General features: G+C 52.6%; 1 protein-coding gene across 1 annotated transcript in view; it reads right to left on the reverse strand.

Annotated features, from left to right (window-relative positions):
- Positions 1 to 5,407: 5,407 nt before the first annotated feature.
- The window catches only part of PADI2 (peptidyl arginine deiminase 2), a 43,645-nt gene continuing 33,355 nt past the window's right edge, over positions 5,408 to 15,697 (reverse strand). Inside the window, exons 11-16 of the mRNA XM_045475815.1 lie at positions 14,514 to 14,665; positions 12,477 to 12,621; positions 11,692 to 11,785; positions 9,919 to 10,004; positions 9,102 to 9,230; positions 5,408 to 8,455 (exon numbers count right to left, since the gene is read on the reverse strand). Of these exons, the coding sequence (XP_045331771.1) occupies positions 8,222 to 8,455; positions 9,102 to 9,230; positions 9,919 to 10,004; positions 11,692 to 11,785; positions 12,477 to 12,621; positions 14,514 to 14,665 (840 nt within the window). The 3' untranslated portion in view covers positions 5,408 to 8,221. The remainder of the gene's footprint in view (positions 8,456 to 9,101; positions 9,231 to 9,918; positions 10,005 to 11,691; positions 11,786 to 12,476; positions 12,622 to 14,513; positions 14,666 to 15,697) is intronic.

Genomic DNA, 15,697 nt, shown 5'->3' on the forward strand with positions numbered 1-15,697 from the left:
GCTCTGAGCTGTCAGCACAGAGCCCGACGCGGGGCTCGAACCCGTGGACCGTGAGATCATGACCTGAGCCGAAGTCGGACGCTTAACAGACCGAGCCACCCAGGCGCCCCCACAGCTTTTTGTACCTTATTCATTCCTCCATTCAGCAAATATTTGTCAGGTGCCTACTCTATCAATCTGCCTCCTTGCTCTCCTGTCTCCCTGACTTGGCAGTCAGTTCCTGGGGAAGGGGGTGAGCTCATGTCTCACGCATAGGGGTTTCCCGGGAGAACAAGTATCCTGGTCTACCCAGCATGGCTCCAGTTTTCATCAGTTATCTGGGGGGAATTATTGGTAGTGCCCCCTTTTCACTCTGGCTTAGATGAAAAGATCACGCGATCACTTGAGTTTTACGCACGATAGACGCTTACCGTAACTGTTCGTTGGAAACAAGAACGGATGGTGGATGAATGAATGTAATTTGCCGCTCACGATTTGAGACGCCGCCTTACTCTGGGCTGAAGACTGGAGAGAACGCGCTCCGTCACGGAGAGGTCATTTCAGCCTGGGCTCTGTTGCCTTTGAGGGGTTTGGTTTACGGAATCCTATAATCCCCGGACAGCTTGCTTATAGGTAGTGGGGCATTCTTGTGGTGAGATTCTAACGGGACATGCTAAGAAGTAACTGGCACGAAGGCAGCATTTATGAATGAAAGACGATGACCCATTGAAGTGGGGTTAGGAAGCTGTTTCTAAGACGAGGTCGTGCAGAGCAGAGGTTCAGCAGGTGAGCTCTGGGGTTCGATCACCGGGGTGTGAGTCCCGGTTTTGCTACTTGCGGCTGCGGAAACTCGAGCCAAGTCACTTCCTCTCGGAGCCTCAGTTTCTTCATCTCTAAAGTGGGGATGGTAAAATATCAGGCTGAACTATACGAAATTATCCCTATTTGATCATTTTGGCCTTCGAAACGGCCCGTCATATAGTACCAGCTGGCAGCTGGCATGTAGTTGCTGCATAAGAGATGATAGCTGTTTGCACCTCACGTCTGGTTGGGCTGATCTTTCTGCTTTCATGGCCTAGCTGAACAGTTGCTTCATTGTGTTTCATTCAGAACGTATTTGCCGGGGCGCCCGGCTGGCTCAGTCAGTAGAGCGGTTGACTGTCAATCTCGGGGTCTTAAGTTCGAGCCTCACGCTGGGCGTAGAGATTACTCAAAAAAATAGAAATCTTAAAAAAAAAACAAAAAACAAAAAAACCCGCAAACGTATTTGCTGAGCACTAGGTGCCAGGAACCGCAGGAGGGAAGTAGAACAGTCTTTCAACATTTTCAGCAACAGGGTAGCAGGGAAGGAGGGCTCCAGAATGCAGGTCAGAGACTGCTCTGTAAGACTGCCTGGCCGGGGGCGCCTGGGTGGCTCAGTCGGTTGAGCGTCCGACTTCGGCTCAGGTCATGATCTCGAGGTTCGTGAGTTCGAGTCCCACATCGGGCTCGCTGCTGTCATCAGCCTGTCAGCGCAGAGCCCGCTTCGGATCCTCTCTCCCCCTCTCTCTGCTCCTACCCCGTCTGCGCTCTCTCAAAAATAAATATTAAAGTCATCTGGCGGTATGCCCCATGACTGACAAAACGGGCCTTGGCTGACAGAGCATGAAGGGCTGAGGCAGAAACAGGCTTGACCTGAACCTGGCACTTTGCTTCGAGACTGGCAAGAGAAGCCCAGACCTTCGCTTTCTCAAAGATCACGGCTCAAAAGGAGCCTGGGCTGCCCAGAGGTGAAGCACAGGGGAAGAGGCTGATTTCTCACATCAGCCAGGCTCGAGACAAGGCTGTTGAGCTGAGCTTTCTGCCTGGGCATGTCCTTTTTGTGGTTGTCCGGCTGGAGACGAGATTCCACACACTGTCACTTGAGGTCATTCGCTATATTTAGTTACCAATAATATCGCCGTTAGGCCCCCTGGACCCGATGCCACTTGGGTCAGGATCCTGGACAAGTTCCACTTTCAGGCAGAATTCATCCGTGGCTGCTCTTTTTTGGGGGGTGGGGTGGGGTGGAGGAGGGATCCTGCTTCTACACCTTTTGGCCATGCTGAAGTGTGGATTGGATCCCGTCTGGAATGAAGGGTTTGAGCTAATGAGGACCTCAACTCGGCTCACCCGGGACCTGCCGCCCACATCCTAGAGTAACATACAGAAGCAAGTTGTATCGCAGGCAATGGTGAGGGGAAGGAGGCTAGAAGTAAGGGAGTTATATTTTCCCTTTCCACGGGCATGGGGCCAGTGGGGATTCTCATCTTGACGGGGGGCAGAGGCGACCTGGCCAAAGGCACTCCCCTGGCTGAGAGAGAGGCCAGTTGGGGCAACACAGCAGCAGCCACAGGCAAGAGGACCTTCTGGAGGGACAAGGCTCTGCACACCAGGGCTATGGAGGGCTGACGTCTATTGTATACTTCTCTTTTTGGTGTTATAATAATAAATTTTTGTTAGCCATTGCAGTCAGACTAGCCGGACTCTGGGGATTGAAGGAATGTGCCTACTCTTATAATTGGGGCTCAGCCTGGCAGAGAAGATTCTAGAACTATGCTTTCAAACCTGGTAGCCACTTGTGGCTATCGAACACCTAAAATACGGCTAGTCTGGGGGCACCTGGGTGGCTCAGTCAGTTGAGCATCTGACTTCAGCTCAGGTTATGATCTTGTGGTTCGTGAGTTTGAGCTCTACACTGGGGTCGCTGCTCTCAGCCTGTCAGCACACAGCCCGCTTTGGATCCTCTGTCACCCTCTTTCTGCCCCTCCCCCGCTTGTGCTGTCCCCAAAATAAATAAATATTTTAAAAGTATGGCTAGCATGAATGAAGATATAGGTAGAAAATACACATCAGTGTTCAAGGACTTACTATAGAAGAGTGTGAAATGATGTGGTTTTGGGGGTGGTCTGGAGTTGACAACCAAGAAAGAATTCTTGAGATGTCTTTGGTGCAAAAAGGTATTGTTTTCTTTTTTTTTTTTTTTAATTAAAAAATGTTTTTAATGTTTATTCATTTTTGAGACAGAGAGAGACGGAACATGAATGGGGGAGGGTCAGAGAGAGAGGGAGACACAGAATCCGAAACAGGCCTCAGGCTCTGAGCAGTCAGCCCAGAGCCCGACGCGGGGCTTGAACTCACGGACCGCGAGATCATGACCTGAGCCGAAGTCGGCCGCTCAACCGACTGAGCCACCCGGGCGCCCCCAAAAAGGTGGTTTTATTAAAGCACGGGGGACAGGACCCGTGGGCAGAAAGAGCTGTCCGGGGATTGTGAGGAGTGACGGACTGTATACTCCTTGGGAGTTGGGGGAGGTAAAGGCAAGGGGAGGTCTCCAAAAGGACTTTCATAGGCTACAGAGGACTCACAGGGTCCTGGAGGCCTAGCTATTGTCAAGCTAAGGTGGTTTTTCCCTGGAGGAATGGCCTACTCTGCCTGCCTCAAATATTTGCCCATGTGCTGCAGACTATAAGGAAATTTAAATTTCTCTACCATTTCCTTCTTGCCTTTGTTCCCCGCATCACTATGGAGGGGAGGGTGATGTTGGGGCTCCAAGAAACTGAGTCTACAGGATTCTGGAGATGAGGCTATTGATAAGATTGCCTTTTTCTTGTAATTTACTAAGACATCTGTAAAGTGATGGAGACTCAGGTCCCACATGACTGTGATCTCTATCAATTAACCATTGGTTTTTCCCTTTCCTTTTGTTCTTGGGCAGCCAGGAGTGCCCGAGGAATGTCACACAGGTCCCACCTGGGGAGGACGGGGGGTTTGTCGGGGTCCTCTTGCCTTATGCTCCCTCAGCATGAAATATTTCACTGATATTTAACTTTTTTTTTAAATGTTTGTTTATTTTTGAGGGAGAGAGAGAGAGAGACAGAATGTGAGTGGGGGAGGGGCAGAGAGAGAGGGAGACACAGAATCCGAAGCAGGCTCCAGGCTCTGAGCTGTCAGCACAGAGCCCGACATGGGGCTTGAACTCACGAGCCGTGAGATCATGACCTGAGCCGAAGTCGGACACTTAACCGACTGAGCCACCCAGGCACCCCGATGTTTTTAAATACCGATTACACGTTGAAATGGTGATAATTTGGATATATTGGGTTAAAGGGAACATATTAACTTCACCTTTTTTTCCTTTTTTTTTTTTTCCTTTTTAAAACATGGCTACTAGAAACTTTTAAAATTGCATGTGTAGCTTGCATATTTCTATTGGAAAGTGCTGTTCTAGAAGTCTCAGGGTGACTTCCAGCAATCCTGAGGTAGGTGAGTAGCCAAGATATGAAAGTGTCACTAGACTGGATTTAACTCACCAGCATCCTCTGGGGAGTCTCCGAAATGGGTGGCTCAGGAAGCCACAGTGAAGATTGCCTTTGCTATGGCTTGGGCCACATTAGTTGGGTATAAAACGGAGGACTGACCTCAGAGGGCTGGACCCACGGGTTAAGTCTGGGAGTATAACTAGTGACTTTCATTTTGCAGTGGCTCCTTAAAATGGCATCACCAAAATATCAGTCCAGAATTCCAAGGTGGGGCTGAGGGGTAAGACCTCCTGAGGTATACCCCCAAAGAACTGGGAGTGGCTTCTAGGCCCAGCAAGCAACTAGGTGGCTTTATTTTAGGGCTTCAGAGAGTGTCACGAAGTTTCACGAAGACCGTGTTAGACCATGGCTATGTAGTATGGATTTTTCTACCATGGGTCAAATCACAAATATCTACATGTAACAATTCCATATAAGAATATGATATTATCTACAGCAGTGGATACTGTTGGTGCCCTGCCAGATCGTCTTCTGGTTATGAGCCCATTCCCCAGATCCTGTGACTTTGCTGCTCACTGCAGCTGTATCCCCTTTAGATGATTGCTCATGGGCTACTGGTGTCCCCTTGACCATTTGGAGAGCCAAAGTCCCCATCGCCAGTGACTGCCTGGTGCAGGTGTACAAAACTCTGCCCCCCCTTGGGACGACTCTGAGCGGCCACGTATGTTCCAGAGCTCTTCCTTCAGTGAGCAGGCTGAGGCTACACCTCAGGTCACATTCCTGTTTGGCTTCTTCCCTTTCCTCATCCTGCTTCCTCCACCCCCTTCCTGGTTTCTCTTGGACGGACTTAATAAATAATAAATCATTTGTTCCCAAATGCTCATTTCAGGGTCTGCTTCTGGGGAACACCACCAGAAAAACATAGCCAGACTTTACTATGGGTATTGGTCTTGACCTTGGGTGGTGGCCATGTAATACATATGCATTGAATGTGTAGGGGTTTCTAAATTCTTGAGATTTCCTTGCTGAACCCTGACCTTGAGCCCAGAAGAGCAGGGGCTGAGCCCACCAGGACAGGGCCCATGTGTGGACTGCTTCACTCCAGGCTGCGTCCGTGAAACAACAATGAACATCACACCAACACGTGGCTTCCCCTCTGATGGTTTATTTTATTGCTATTTATTCAGGCTCTTCCCCAAACATCTTTCGATCTCCGTCATGGCCTCTTGTCCAGAAAGTTGAAACCGTGCCCAGCTTCTTGCCCTCTTCGCAACATCCCCCCCCCCCCCCGCTTCCCTCTTACACAGAATATTTCAAAATAAAGATCGAAACAGGAACTTAGCTGAGTTTTGCAACACAGAAGTGTATCCTAGGCCTACATTTAGAGAAAGCGGGGGGCGGGGAAGAGCAGTGAGTCCATGGGGTGGGGGAGGCGTGCACACGGAAGGCGGTCACACGGGGTGGGAGGCAAACAAGATAATAGGTATCTGAGTCCTGGGGGCTCCAGAATCATCACAAATTACCGACTTCCCGATGGGAAGTTTTAGAAAAATCTATAACACACACTGTCTCCACATGGGAGGCGTTCACTTCCCCTTAAGGTAGACTAGAAAAAAATGAAAGAAACCCCAAACCCCACATTAACCGAACACACACACGCAAACACACACACGACAAACTCTAAGTCTCCAGATAAACTCCTTCAAATAGGCACTCTGGGGTTGCAGATATCTGGGGCTTTGGCCCCAAAAGGCAGGGGGGCACGATAGCTTCTGAAAGCTCTGAGGTCTGATCTGTCGGGTGGTACCGGCCCAGCTGGATGGGAAAGGAAGCTGGTTTGAAAAAGAACCTTCTACCTTCATCTAAAATAGTGACTTACAGGAAGTTCTGTGCCCTGTGCGTTTCCTGAATGTAGCAGGTTGGCATTGCTAAAGAGCGCATCACTGAGATGGCAAAAGCTGGCCATTTAGATGTGGGCATTGCATCTGGAGACCTGGCTGGCTCCACGAAGCAAGGACAAGGTGCAGTCTGCTGCTAACCACCGTATCCTCAGAGCCCAGCACTGTGCCGGGCACTTAGTAGGCCTGCAACAAATGCCTGCTGATAGAATGAATGACGTAAGCCAAGAAGAAAAATCCTGTTCTCTCAAGAAGACGGATGTATAACCTTTTCATTGGTTATAAATTGGCTCTTTTTAAACTCTCAAAGTGGAATTACACTTTACTTATTCTCCTGACATCAGCTGGCCCTACGCTTTTTTTTTTTTTTTTTTTTTTTTAGTTGAAACTGAGTCTTTTTGGTTGGAGCCAGGGAATTAATCTAGTTATGTCCAAATTAGTGGTTGCTCAGCAAATGCACTGGTGAACTTCCATGGGACAGACGGTCCGTCTGAGGCCAGCTGCTGGCCCAGAACTGGCTGTTCGGCTGGAGGCCAGGCCAGGTCCTTACACGTTGAGTCTAAGATCTGGGGAGGACAGGTGGGTCCTTCACTGTACCCTGGGGGGGCAGGGCTGAGCTTGGCTGGTGGTGAAAAAGTCCTTGTCTAGCTGCCTGGAGGGATGGCGTCAGGAATAGGAAGTAGAGGCAGGAGAGGAGGGAGGTCAGGGATTGCCCAGAGACTGGAGAACCAGGCAGCAGAAGGCTATGGTGAAGCCCAGGTGTCTTCACGCACTGCACTCTTGGGCACAAGGATGCTGGTGTGGGGGGATCAAGCACTTGGGGGAGCCTGTGTCCATCAGAAAGACGAGGTATAAGGAGCATCTTGAGAATGGAGAAGGCTGTTCTGATAAAATCCGCTTCCAGGGAAGGTTCTAAGGTAAACGATTGGACCCTCAGGGAATAGGGAAGCTAGTCAATGGTGTCTACACCGCAGAGAGAAAGCCAAGGGGATCGGAGCGAGGCAGGGAAGGAATGACTAATTGGAGGCAGCCACCTGGACACCCCAAGAGAGCTGAATTTGAAATGATGTCAGCAGTTCAAGGTATGTCTGGGGGGGGGGGGTGGTGGCAGGGTCCCTTTCCATGGGATCTAACTTGACCTTCAGGGCATGGCTACCAGAACTGGTGATCCCAGAGCCTCCGGGACCTCCTTCCCTTCTCCCCTCTTTCAATTTCGGACAAGAGACTAAGGACTCTTTGGGGGAATGATTTGGGTACAGGGTTTTGGTTTTCTTTTTTGTTTTTCGTATCAGGGTTATACAGACACTGGCCAAGTGCACGGCTGTTTTCAGGAAGGACAGAGTTGAGGCTCACCAGGGTGGTTTGGGTGGATGCTAGGGCCCTTCTGAGAGATGACAAGGTACAGATATCTCAGATTCCTCACCTCTTGCTCCCAGTGGGACAGAATCCTTGTCAAGTCCCTGCCGGGCCAGGGGAAAGCTCTGGGGGGTTCAAGGAGTCTGGAGAAGGAAGGGAGGAGGGAATTGTCAAGGCACCTGTAGTGTAAGCCCTGACAGTTGGGTTTTCTCTTCGGTGGCTCAAGTGCCTGACTTAAGCTTTGATTGCTGAGGTAGCCACTTTAGAGAAGGCTATCTGCACTAGGCATATTGCCAGCCACAGGACTAGATAAAAAGCCAGGCTTCTTCCTCCCCCCAGGCTCCTTTGTTTTAGATTTGGTTGGTTTCTATAGCTGACCATCTGGGCCCCTGGGTTTCCCTCTTCCTGTGCTTTAAATTCCAGCTCTTATGTTTTAAGCTCACCAATAGGAGCGAGCCCGCAAAACCCTAGGCCCCCCCCTCGACCCCCCCCCCCCAAGAAAAGCAGAACCCCAGGCCTGTGTGGTCTCTCTCTCCCTGTGACCTCGCTGTGTGGCCCCAAGTGTGCCGTCCCATAGGTAATAATCCTAAAGTTTCCTGACAGTTACTGCCGAAGGGTATCTTGCGATCGTAAAGAACCACGAGGGCGGGCCCAGCCACAATACGGGTTATGGGTGAGCTGAGACCCGCACACGGCAGCCCCCTGAGATCAGGGTACCATGTGCCACCACTTGAAGGCGAAGGGCTTCCTGCGGACGTTGGTGCCGCAGTGGACTTCGCCCAGAAACTTGTGGTAGGCCGAAATGTCATCCACGAAGGTGCAGCAGAGGCCCAGGGGCTCCAGCAGGGAGCGCACGTGTGTCTCCAGGCAGCATACCTCCTCCACCTGGGGCCCGAACGGCTTAGGGATGCCCAGGTCCTTGTCCAGCACAATCATGTTCACCTGCCACGGGGGTGAGGCACCAGCTCCGTTTAGTGAGCGCCTACTACTCGCCTGGGCCCCGTGCGAAGCCCACTGAACCTTCCCAGCGACCCTACGATGCGAGTGTGGTGATTATCCCCACTTTACGGATGAGGAAACCGAGGCACCGATGGGGCGAAGCAACCTCCTACGTGGCAGAGCTGAAGTGGAAAAACCAGGCAACCTGCCTCTGCATGCACGCGTGGGAATATGCACACGCACACGCACGTGGTCAAATGTGTACATATGGGCGCGTGAGTATTTGCGTGTGCTTCGATAGGTATCTGTGTGTGTGTTCTAACCTCCCTCCTTCTCATAGAAGACTCTCCTGTATGACGACAAGGATCCCTCCTGTCCATAAAGGTCTTTTTAACTCGGAAAGCCGTTTCCGGTCTGTTAAAGGATTTCTGGGACCCCCGTGAGGCAGCTGTAGGATGGGCATTCTCACCCCTACGAGGGAACGCGGCCCCGAGAGGACAGGTGCCTGGGGTGGATGGGCGAGGCCACGCAGCAGCTCATCCAGGGCGGGGACCTGGACTTCCCGACCCACAGACTTAGCGGAGGGGACCTTCTGGCTCTGGCTGCCCCTGGTTGGCCCTGACGAGGTTTGGGGCCCCGTGTGCCTCACCATATTTGGGAAGTAGGCTCTGGCCTGGCGTTTCTCATCCATCTTGAACAGAGCGGGCAGATCGATGATGTCCTGCTCTGTCAGCCCCAGCTCCTTCTTGAGGATGTCACGGTTCCAGTCCAGGCAGCGCTGGGGGGGGAGGGGGAAGGGAGATAGGCAAGTCCGGGGACACTCCTGCCATCTGCGTCGACCCTGCTCCTGTCTGCGGCATCACACTTAGGGCCCCAGCACTCCAGGGAGACTTCCGGCACCTACCTAGCACCCCGCCACCTCTCCAGTGCCCCTCCCACCAGGGCTCAGTAACGGTGGGAATAAAGAGAACAAGACAGAAGAAGGTCACAGAATGATGCTTGGTAGAAATGAGACAGGGACTCAGAAGGGGGGATGCATCCATAGCAAACTTCAGGGAGCACTGATCCCCTAAACAAAAATTAAAATCCAGGGCATATATTTACACACGCATTGCCTAGAAAGCAAGTCTGAGGCTTGCATCATATTTGAAAGGCGTGCGCCTCCCCCAATGTCATGGGCCTTACAGAACCCTTGGCTCTTTAGCACTGCCTGATGCACCTTCCTTCCCAGGTCTCCTGTCTGCTCCTGGCCTCCGCGGGCCGCCACAGCCTGCCTTTGTCCCTCCATTTAGCTCCCAGCTTTAGCACAGCAGCAAAGCAGGGAGGCTGGACCGGAGGCTCATCGAGGCCCTTCCCTCCGTCTTGGACCCTGAACCCTCGGTCGTTCCCTGTGGAAGCCCTGAGGACGTGAGAGGCGTCATTGGGCACAACCCCATCCCTCCCAGGGCCCCCTGCTCCGGCCTCACCTGGAAGTACTGGTTCTCTTGCACGAGACTCTCGCTGGACAGAATCTTGTTGATGGTGATTCGTTTGCTGCTCATCCCGCCCAAGCCTGTGGAGGTCAGAGGTCCCAGGGGACAGTCGAGCCTCAGGTTCCCAGCCTGGGTGCTCCCCTCTGTCAGCCCCTCCCTGCTCCCAGCGATTGGGCTAACTGCTGGGAGGGAAGAGATGGGGCCGGGGACAGGCAGGGACCCAGGAAGGTAACCCCAGGGCAGGGGAGGGCAGCACACACACTTCCTTCTCCAGGACGGGCCGTGTTGCTTGGGCCAAGGAAGGGGTGGCTTGCTTCCTCTCTGGCCAGAGGGTGGAGTGGTACTCCCCCCGCCGGAGCCTGCTTCTAAGGACCAGCAGCTGCCCAGGGGGAGTGTGGCGAAAGCAGGAGGCCCAGGGGTCGCCCTTGCTGTTTTCTAGAGCTGCCTCATGCTTGGCCCCTGCCCTGGTGTGTGCCTGCACCTGCCTCCTATTCCACGCACGGCTTTTGGTCTGATTAGTCATGCCTAATGCTCGCTGAGCACTCTTCTAGCTGTTTTACATGGATCAACTCAGGAATCTTTCCTATATTCCTAGGAGGTAGCTGTTCGCGTGAAAGATGAAGAAACTGAGGCACCGAGGAGCTAAATGACTTGTCCAAGGTCTTTTAGCTTTGGCAGACCCTGTATGCAGACCGGGCAGTCTGATTCTAGAACCTAAGCTATTAATTCTTCTTCTTCTTTTTTTTTTTGTGCCTGATCTGGGAAGAGTTGGCTGGTCCATCGCACTTCCCAATCTTGAAGCCTGTCGGTGGCAAAGAGATTGGGGCTGTCACACCCTGCACCTGTGCTGCCTCCACAGTGCCACTTGGACCTGTCCGTATAAAGATAATGGCTCCTATATCCTATGGGTAGCTTTGGGGGTGTTTTTACTATATAAAGAAGCCTCCAGGAAATCCAGACTCATGCTGGCCAATCCAAGAAAAACAATTCCCCATCGGTTGGGAATAAAAACAGGACAGTGGTCTTAAATTGGCTTTGGTCTATTCTGGCCCCTAGTCACTATCAAGAACACTGCCTTTGGATACGGAGGGCAGTGATGTACGTAAGTATCAATGAGCCTTAGGAACACAGACTTTTGGGAGTAGGCAGACTGGAGATACCAACCTGAAAAGTGACAAAAAGTAATTTAAGAAAAACGTGTAAGAAATTGTTACGCCCTCTGTAACCTGGCTCGCCGTCTCCAGCCGATCAGCTTTCCCTCTTTCCATAATTAATTCAAGAGCACACCTAGTCTCCGTCTGCATCTGTCCCAGTTAAGTGCATGCCTAAATTAAGCAGATAATTTCTCACTCTGGGACTGATAGTAATGACGTCTGGCTGTAGATCATGTCAGGCTATTCCCATTTTTCTTCCTGTCCCCCAACTGCATTACGTATATTTTTCTCTATCTCCCTTTCAAGCTCCTCAAATCCAGATCACAGGTCAGTTAGCTCTTTTTGGGGTCTGGTGCCACTTAAAGTGTCCACTTTAAATGTGTATGCTGATAATAGGGAGCAGCGGGCAGCTCGATGGTCCAGCTGACCACGGCGAAGGTCACAAGAGGCCGGGGCTGGTTCCCACCATGGTGACCTCACAGCCCGGAGCCGTCCGGACCCCCAGAAACTGGAGCCGGATGCTCAGGGGCAAAGTGCTCTGCCCCCTCCTCCTGGGCGTCTCTCTGGGGGGGCTCAGCTCCCCACTCCCCGCCAAGGGCCCGTGGGCACTCACCTTTGAACATGATGGCCTCCCCGTGGCCCTCCCTCTGCTTCTCTCGGAAGAGCTTGTAGCAGGCCGAGGTACTGGCCATGAGCAGCCGGAATTGCTGTGAGAGAACATCCAGAGGGACGGTGTCCACAGAAGGGAAGTGGCCGAGGAGCACGAGGGAGCCCCCCCCAGGGATGCGGAGCCCTGTCTGCCTCTTGTCTCAAGCCTCCCCGTGCCAAGTGGCACAGACGGCCTGGCAGGGTTTTCTCCTCAATGCCATGGAGTCCAAGCTCAGAGTCCAAAGTGGCTTCGGGCAGAATGGAAGAGCTTCTCCACGTGGCCAAGAGGCCGGGCCATTTGTATAACATTCCCAGGGTATGACGCTGCAGCCATTCCTTTCCCTTCGGAAAACAAAAGAGCCCCAGGCCCACGCCCCACAGCTCTCCAGAGCATTACAGTAGCCCCTAGCCCTGTGATTATTGGACACTTGAACTGCGTGGCTAGTCTGAATCGAGACGTGCTGTTCCGGGTAAAGTACACACCAGATTCTGAAGACTTGGTATGAATAAAAAAATGTAAAATCTCTCATTAATAATTTTTAGATTGATGGCACGTTGAAATGCTAATATTTTGGAATATCGGGTTAAAAATTGACCCTGCCACAGCAACAACGTGCAAACCAACTTGAGCCTACTTCCTTCTTCCTCTCTGCGGTCCACTACCTCTAGATCCTGCCGTCTGCTGACGAGAGCTGGTAGCACATGAATTCTCCTCTATCCTATTCACTCAGGCCTCAGCGGCCAGCTCACCTTTGTGCCTGGGATGGGGACGAAGGTCATGAACTCATCGACGTGGCCCACGGTCAGCCAGTCTGAGTAGAGCTCCACGGGTGCCTGCACCTGCTGGGCTTGTAGGAAGTCCCGCACCACCTTGGTCATCCTCCGACCACCGGACCTGGGGTAGGGGTGGGGACGAGGCAGCTCTTCAGGGGATCTCCCGCTGTGCCTGCCTCACCAGAGGGCCTGCAGGAGTTCAGCCTCTGGGACCTAGCCTGTATCGAGGGCGGCATCAGCCAAAGTCACGGGAAGGAGCCTGAGGCTCAGGGCTGAGAGATCCTGGTACACAGGAAGGCGTTTGTGCCCAGAGGCAAAGAAGGAGGCCGTGGCTGCAGCCGTGGCCTGTATGAATGGGTGGCACGGAGCGCAGCCTTCAGCCCCTTCAGTTCCTGAGGGTGTCACGGGGTAGAAAGAGGCCAGCTTCTGTGCTCAGGGGTCCTGCCTGGACTGCTGAAGGGGGCTAGGGCACAGGCACAGTTCGAGAACCTGCCCTAGCCCATGTGCCTCTTTGTTACATTAACTTCTACCGATCTTCGATCTTTAATCAGTTTGAGCAACACCTCCTCCAGGAAGCGCTTCCCGTTAGACTCTCTGAGGGCTTCGATGTCCCCAGTACCCTGAGACTATGACTCCAGGCCTTTGCAGTGGCCAAAATTCCTCTCCGATCTGGCCGCTGCCCGGGTCTGCTACCTCCGTTCCCTCCCTTTCTCCTTGCTCTACTCGCTCTGCTCGCTATCCCCCAAGGCTTTGCTTTTGCTGTTCCTTCTATTTGAAATGCTCTTTCTCTCCCATCTTCCCATGGCTGTTCCCTTCTCCTTCAAGCCTCAATTCCCAAGTCATTTCCTTAAACCCACGGAAGCTAACTTTACTCTTCACCACGTAGCCCTATCCTATCTCCTTCATTGCACTTATTAGCCTCTAGAAGGATCTCATTTATTTGCTGGCTTCCGTGCTGATTTTCTGTACTCCTCCTACCCTAGCTGAAAATTTCCCAAGGGCTGGGCTTTGTCTATTTGGCTCACTGTTGTATCCCTACAGCCTAGAACAGTGCCTGGAAGAGGAGGCCCTCAAGAAGTATTTGTCTCTAAGGAGCCCTCCCTGAACTCCCCGAGGGGGACCTATCTTTGGGTTCCCCTGGCTCCCTGTGCTTCTGTCTATCACTGTATATGTCCCTCCTCTGCCCCTGCTGTTTCGTGTCTGTGATCTCCACTGTCTCCCTGAAGGCGGGGCTGGGCTTCATGTTTAGAACGCCATGACTGGCACAGGGCTTGGCACTTGGTTGCTACTTGGAAAATACCTGCTGAATGGATGAGTGACTATGGAGTGGAGGGTGGCAAGAAGCTAGACCAATGGTCACTTCCTGGCCAGTGGCCTCCTCCCAGAAGGTAGAGCATCCTGTGTGGCTCAGAGGGACTTGGTGGCCAAATCCTGGCTGGTCCCATATAGGCAGGTTCCTGGCAGCCCTTTTGTGAGATGAGGACCAATAATTCTTCATTGTGAAATGAAGACCAATCGCTCTTCCCACTGACTGTCCTGATCAAGAAAGAATCCGCCTTTTCACTGGGAAGTGGGTCACCCGGGGAGGGAGTGATGGTGTTACGGACAGGCCAGGGAGCCAGGACTGGTGCTTTGGGGGTAGGGCCACGTTTTCGCAGCCCTCTTTTATGCGTGGGCACCCCCAAGGACTTATTGGTACTCTCCCGCTCATTCTCCGTCAATTACCTTCTATGGACTCCTTTGTCCCTTCCCTACCTGGTTTATAGTCTCACTACACACCCTCCCATTTGGGGACGAGCTCTGTATTTAGTTTTATATTAGATCCTAAGTCATGCTAAGATACAAAGGCCAACTCGGTTTCATTTCCAAGCGTGTCTGCATCTTTTCAGAGTTGTGGAAGGGGTTCGTTCTCCCAGCCCATCACTCCACGCGTGAGCAGCCCAGGCCACTCCTAAAGAGAAAGAATAACTCCTCCCCCCCTGCTCCCCCCAGCCCCGCCCTGGCTTCTCTTACAGAGGAAAGCTGCTTCCGATGAGGATCCGGCCCAGGGGGTACGTCTTGCCGTTGACAGTCACTGGTGGACTGACCTCCAGGTTCCCAAAGGAATCGAGGCTGGTAACAGGCTCATAGAGGGGCTCCCGGGTCACGTAGCCGAAATCTGGGCCCTGGGCACGGGGCACACATCCATCATTAGTCTCCTGGAGCCCGAGGTCCTCAGCCCCCTCTCAGCCACCATCTGATGACTACTCTTACACCACCTTTAATCTGCCACTTAGCGTCTAGAGCCTTGCCCACGGTCGTCTTATTCCCGCCAAAGAGCGGGGGCTGGGCACGGGGAGGCTGAGTTCGTGAGCGCGCTGGTGTAAGGGTGGGCATGCCGGACGGTATACAAGTGTGTTTTAGTGTGTGTGTGCCCTGGGTCTCTGCGTGTGCCTCTTTTTCTCAGACACAGAGACATATCGGTGACTTCAGAGTTAGTTCTCATTTTGTGCTGTTGAAATCCCCGCTCATTGCTTCATTTATCTGACCCTTGGTTTCCCAAGCTATAAAAAAGAGGCATCCGATTGGATACCGGAGAGAGAGGGTGGTAGATGGTACCGTTGTTCCCAGCAACTTGCTACCCTTTTCCCAGTGAGAAGGCTCTGCATCCTGAGCCGTGGCTGGTATGTGGGTATCTCCCCGTGGAAGGAATAGAATTCCCCGCCTAGTGTTGGACTTGGTCACGTGATTTGCTTTGGCCACTGGCACGTGAACAGAAGTGTGCGTGCCAGGGCAGAGCAGAAGCCGTGAGATCCACCGCGTGTGCCGGCCAACTCTTTCTCTTCTCCTTGTGCTAGGAGAATGGCATTTCCCAGGCTGGGGGCTGCTCCTGCAGCTGGGGCTCTAGAAGGCGGAAGGTGTGAGGAAGCCGGACTGCAGGTAACCAGCCAACAGTCACTGCCGAGTTCAAGCAATACGTGGACCGTTAGTCGTTAGCCATTAAGATTTGGGAGTTGTTTGTTACTGCAGCCTTACTGAGAAAAGCTGACCGATACATGCGGGAAATGACGGACACGCAACATATAGACCATACCACCCATTCCCAGCCAACCGTATTTGTTCACTGAGCCCAGAGGCAGCCTCTGAATCCTTCTTAGCACACAGCTCCAACAAACTGGAGTTGACACATAATATAGCCCTCTAGGGACTCTTGAATT

The sequence above is a fragment of the Leopardus geoffroyi genome, chromosome C1, assembly GCF_018350155.1.
Source record: "Leopardus geoffroyi isolate Oge1 chromosome C1, O.geoffroyi_Oge1_pat1.0, whole genome shotgun sequence".
NCBI classification, from domain to species: domain Eukaryota; kingdom Metazoa; phylum Chordata; class Mammalia; order Carnivora; family Felidae; genus Leopardus; species Leopardus geoffroyi.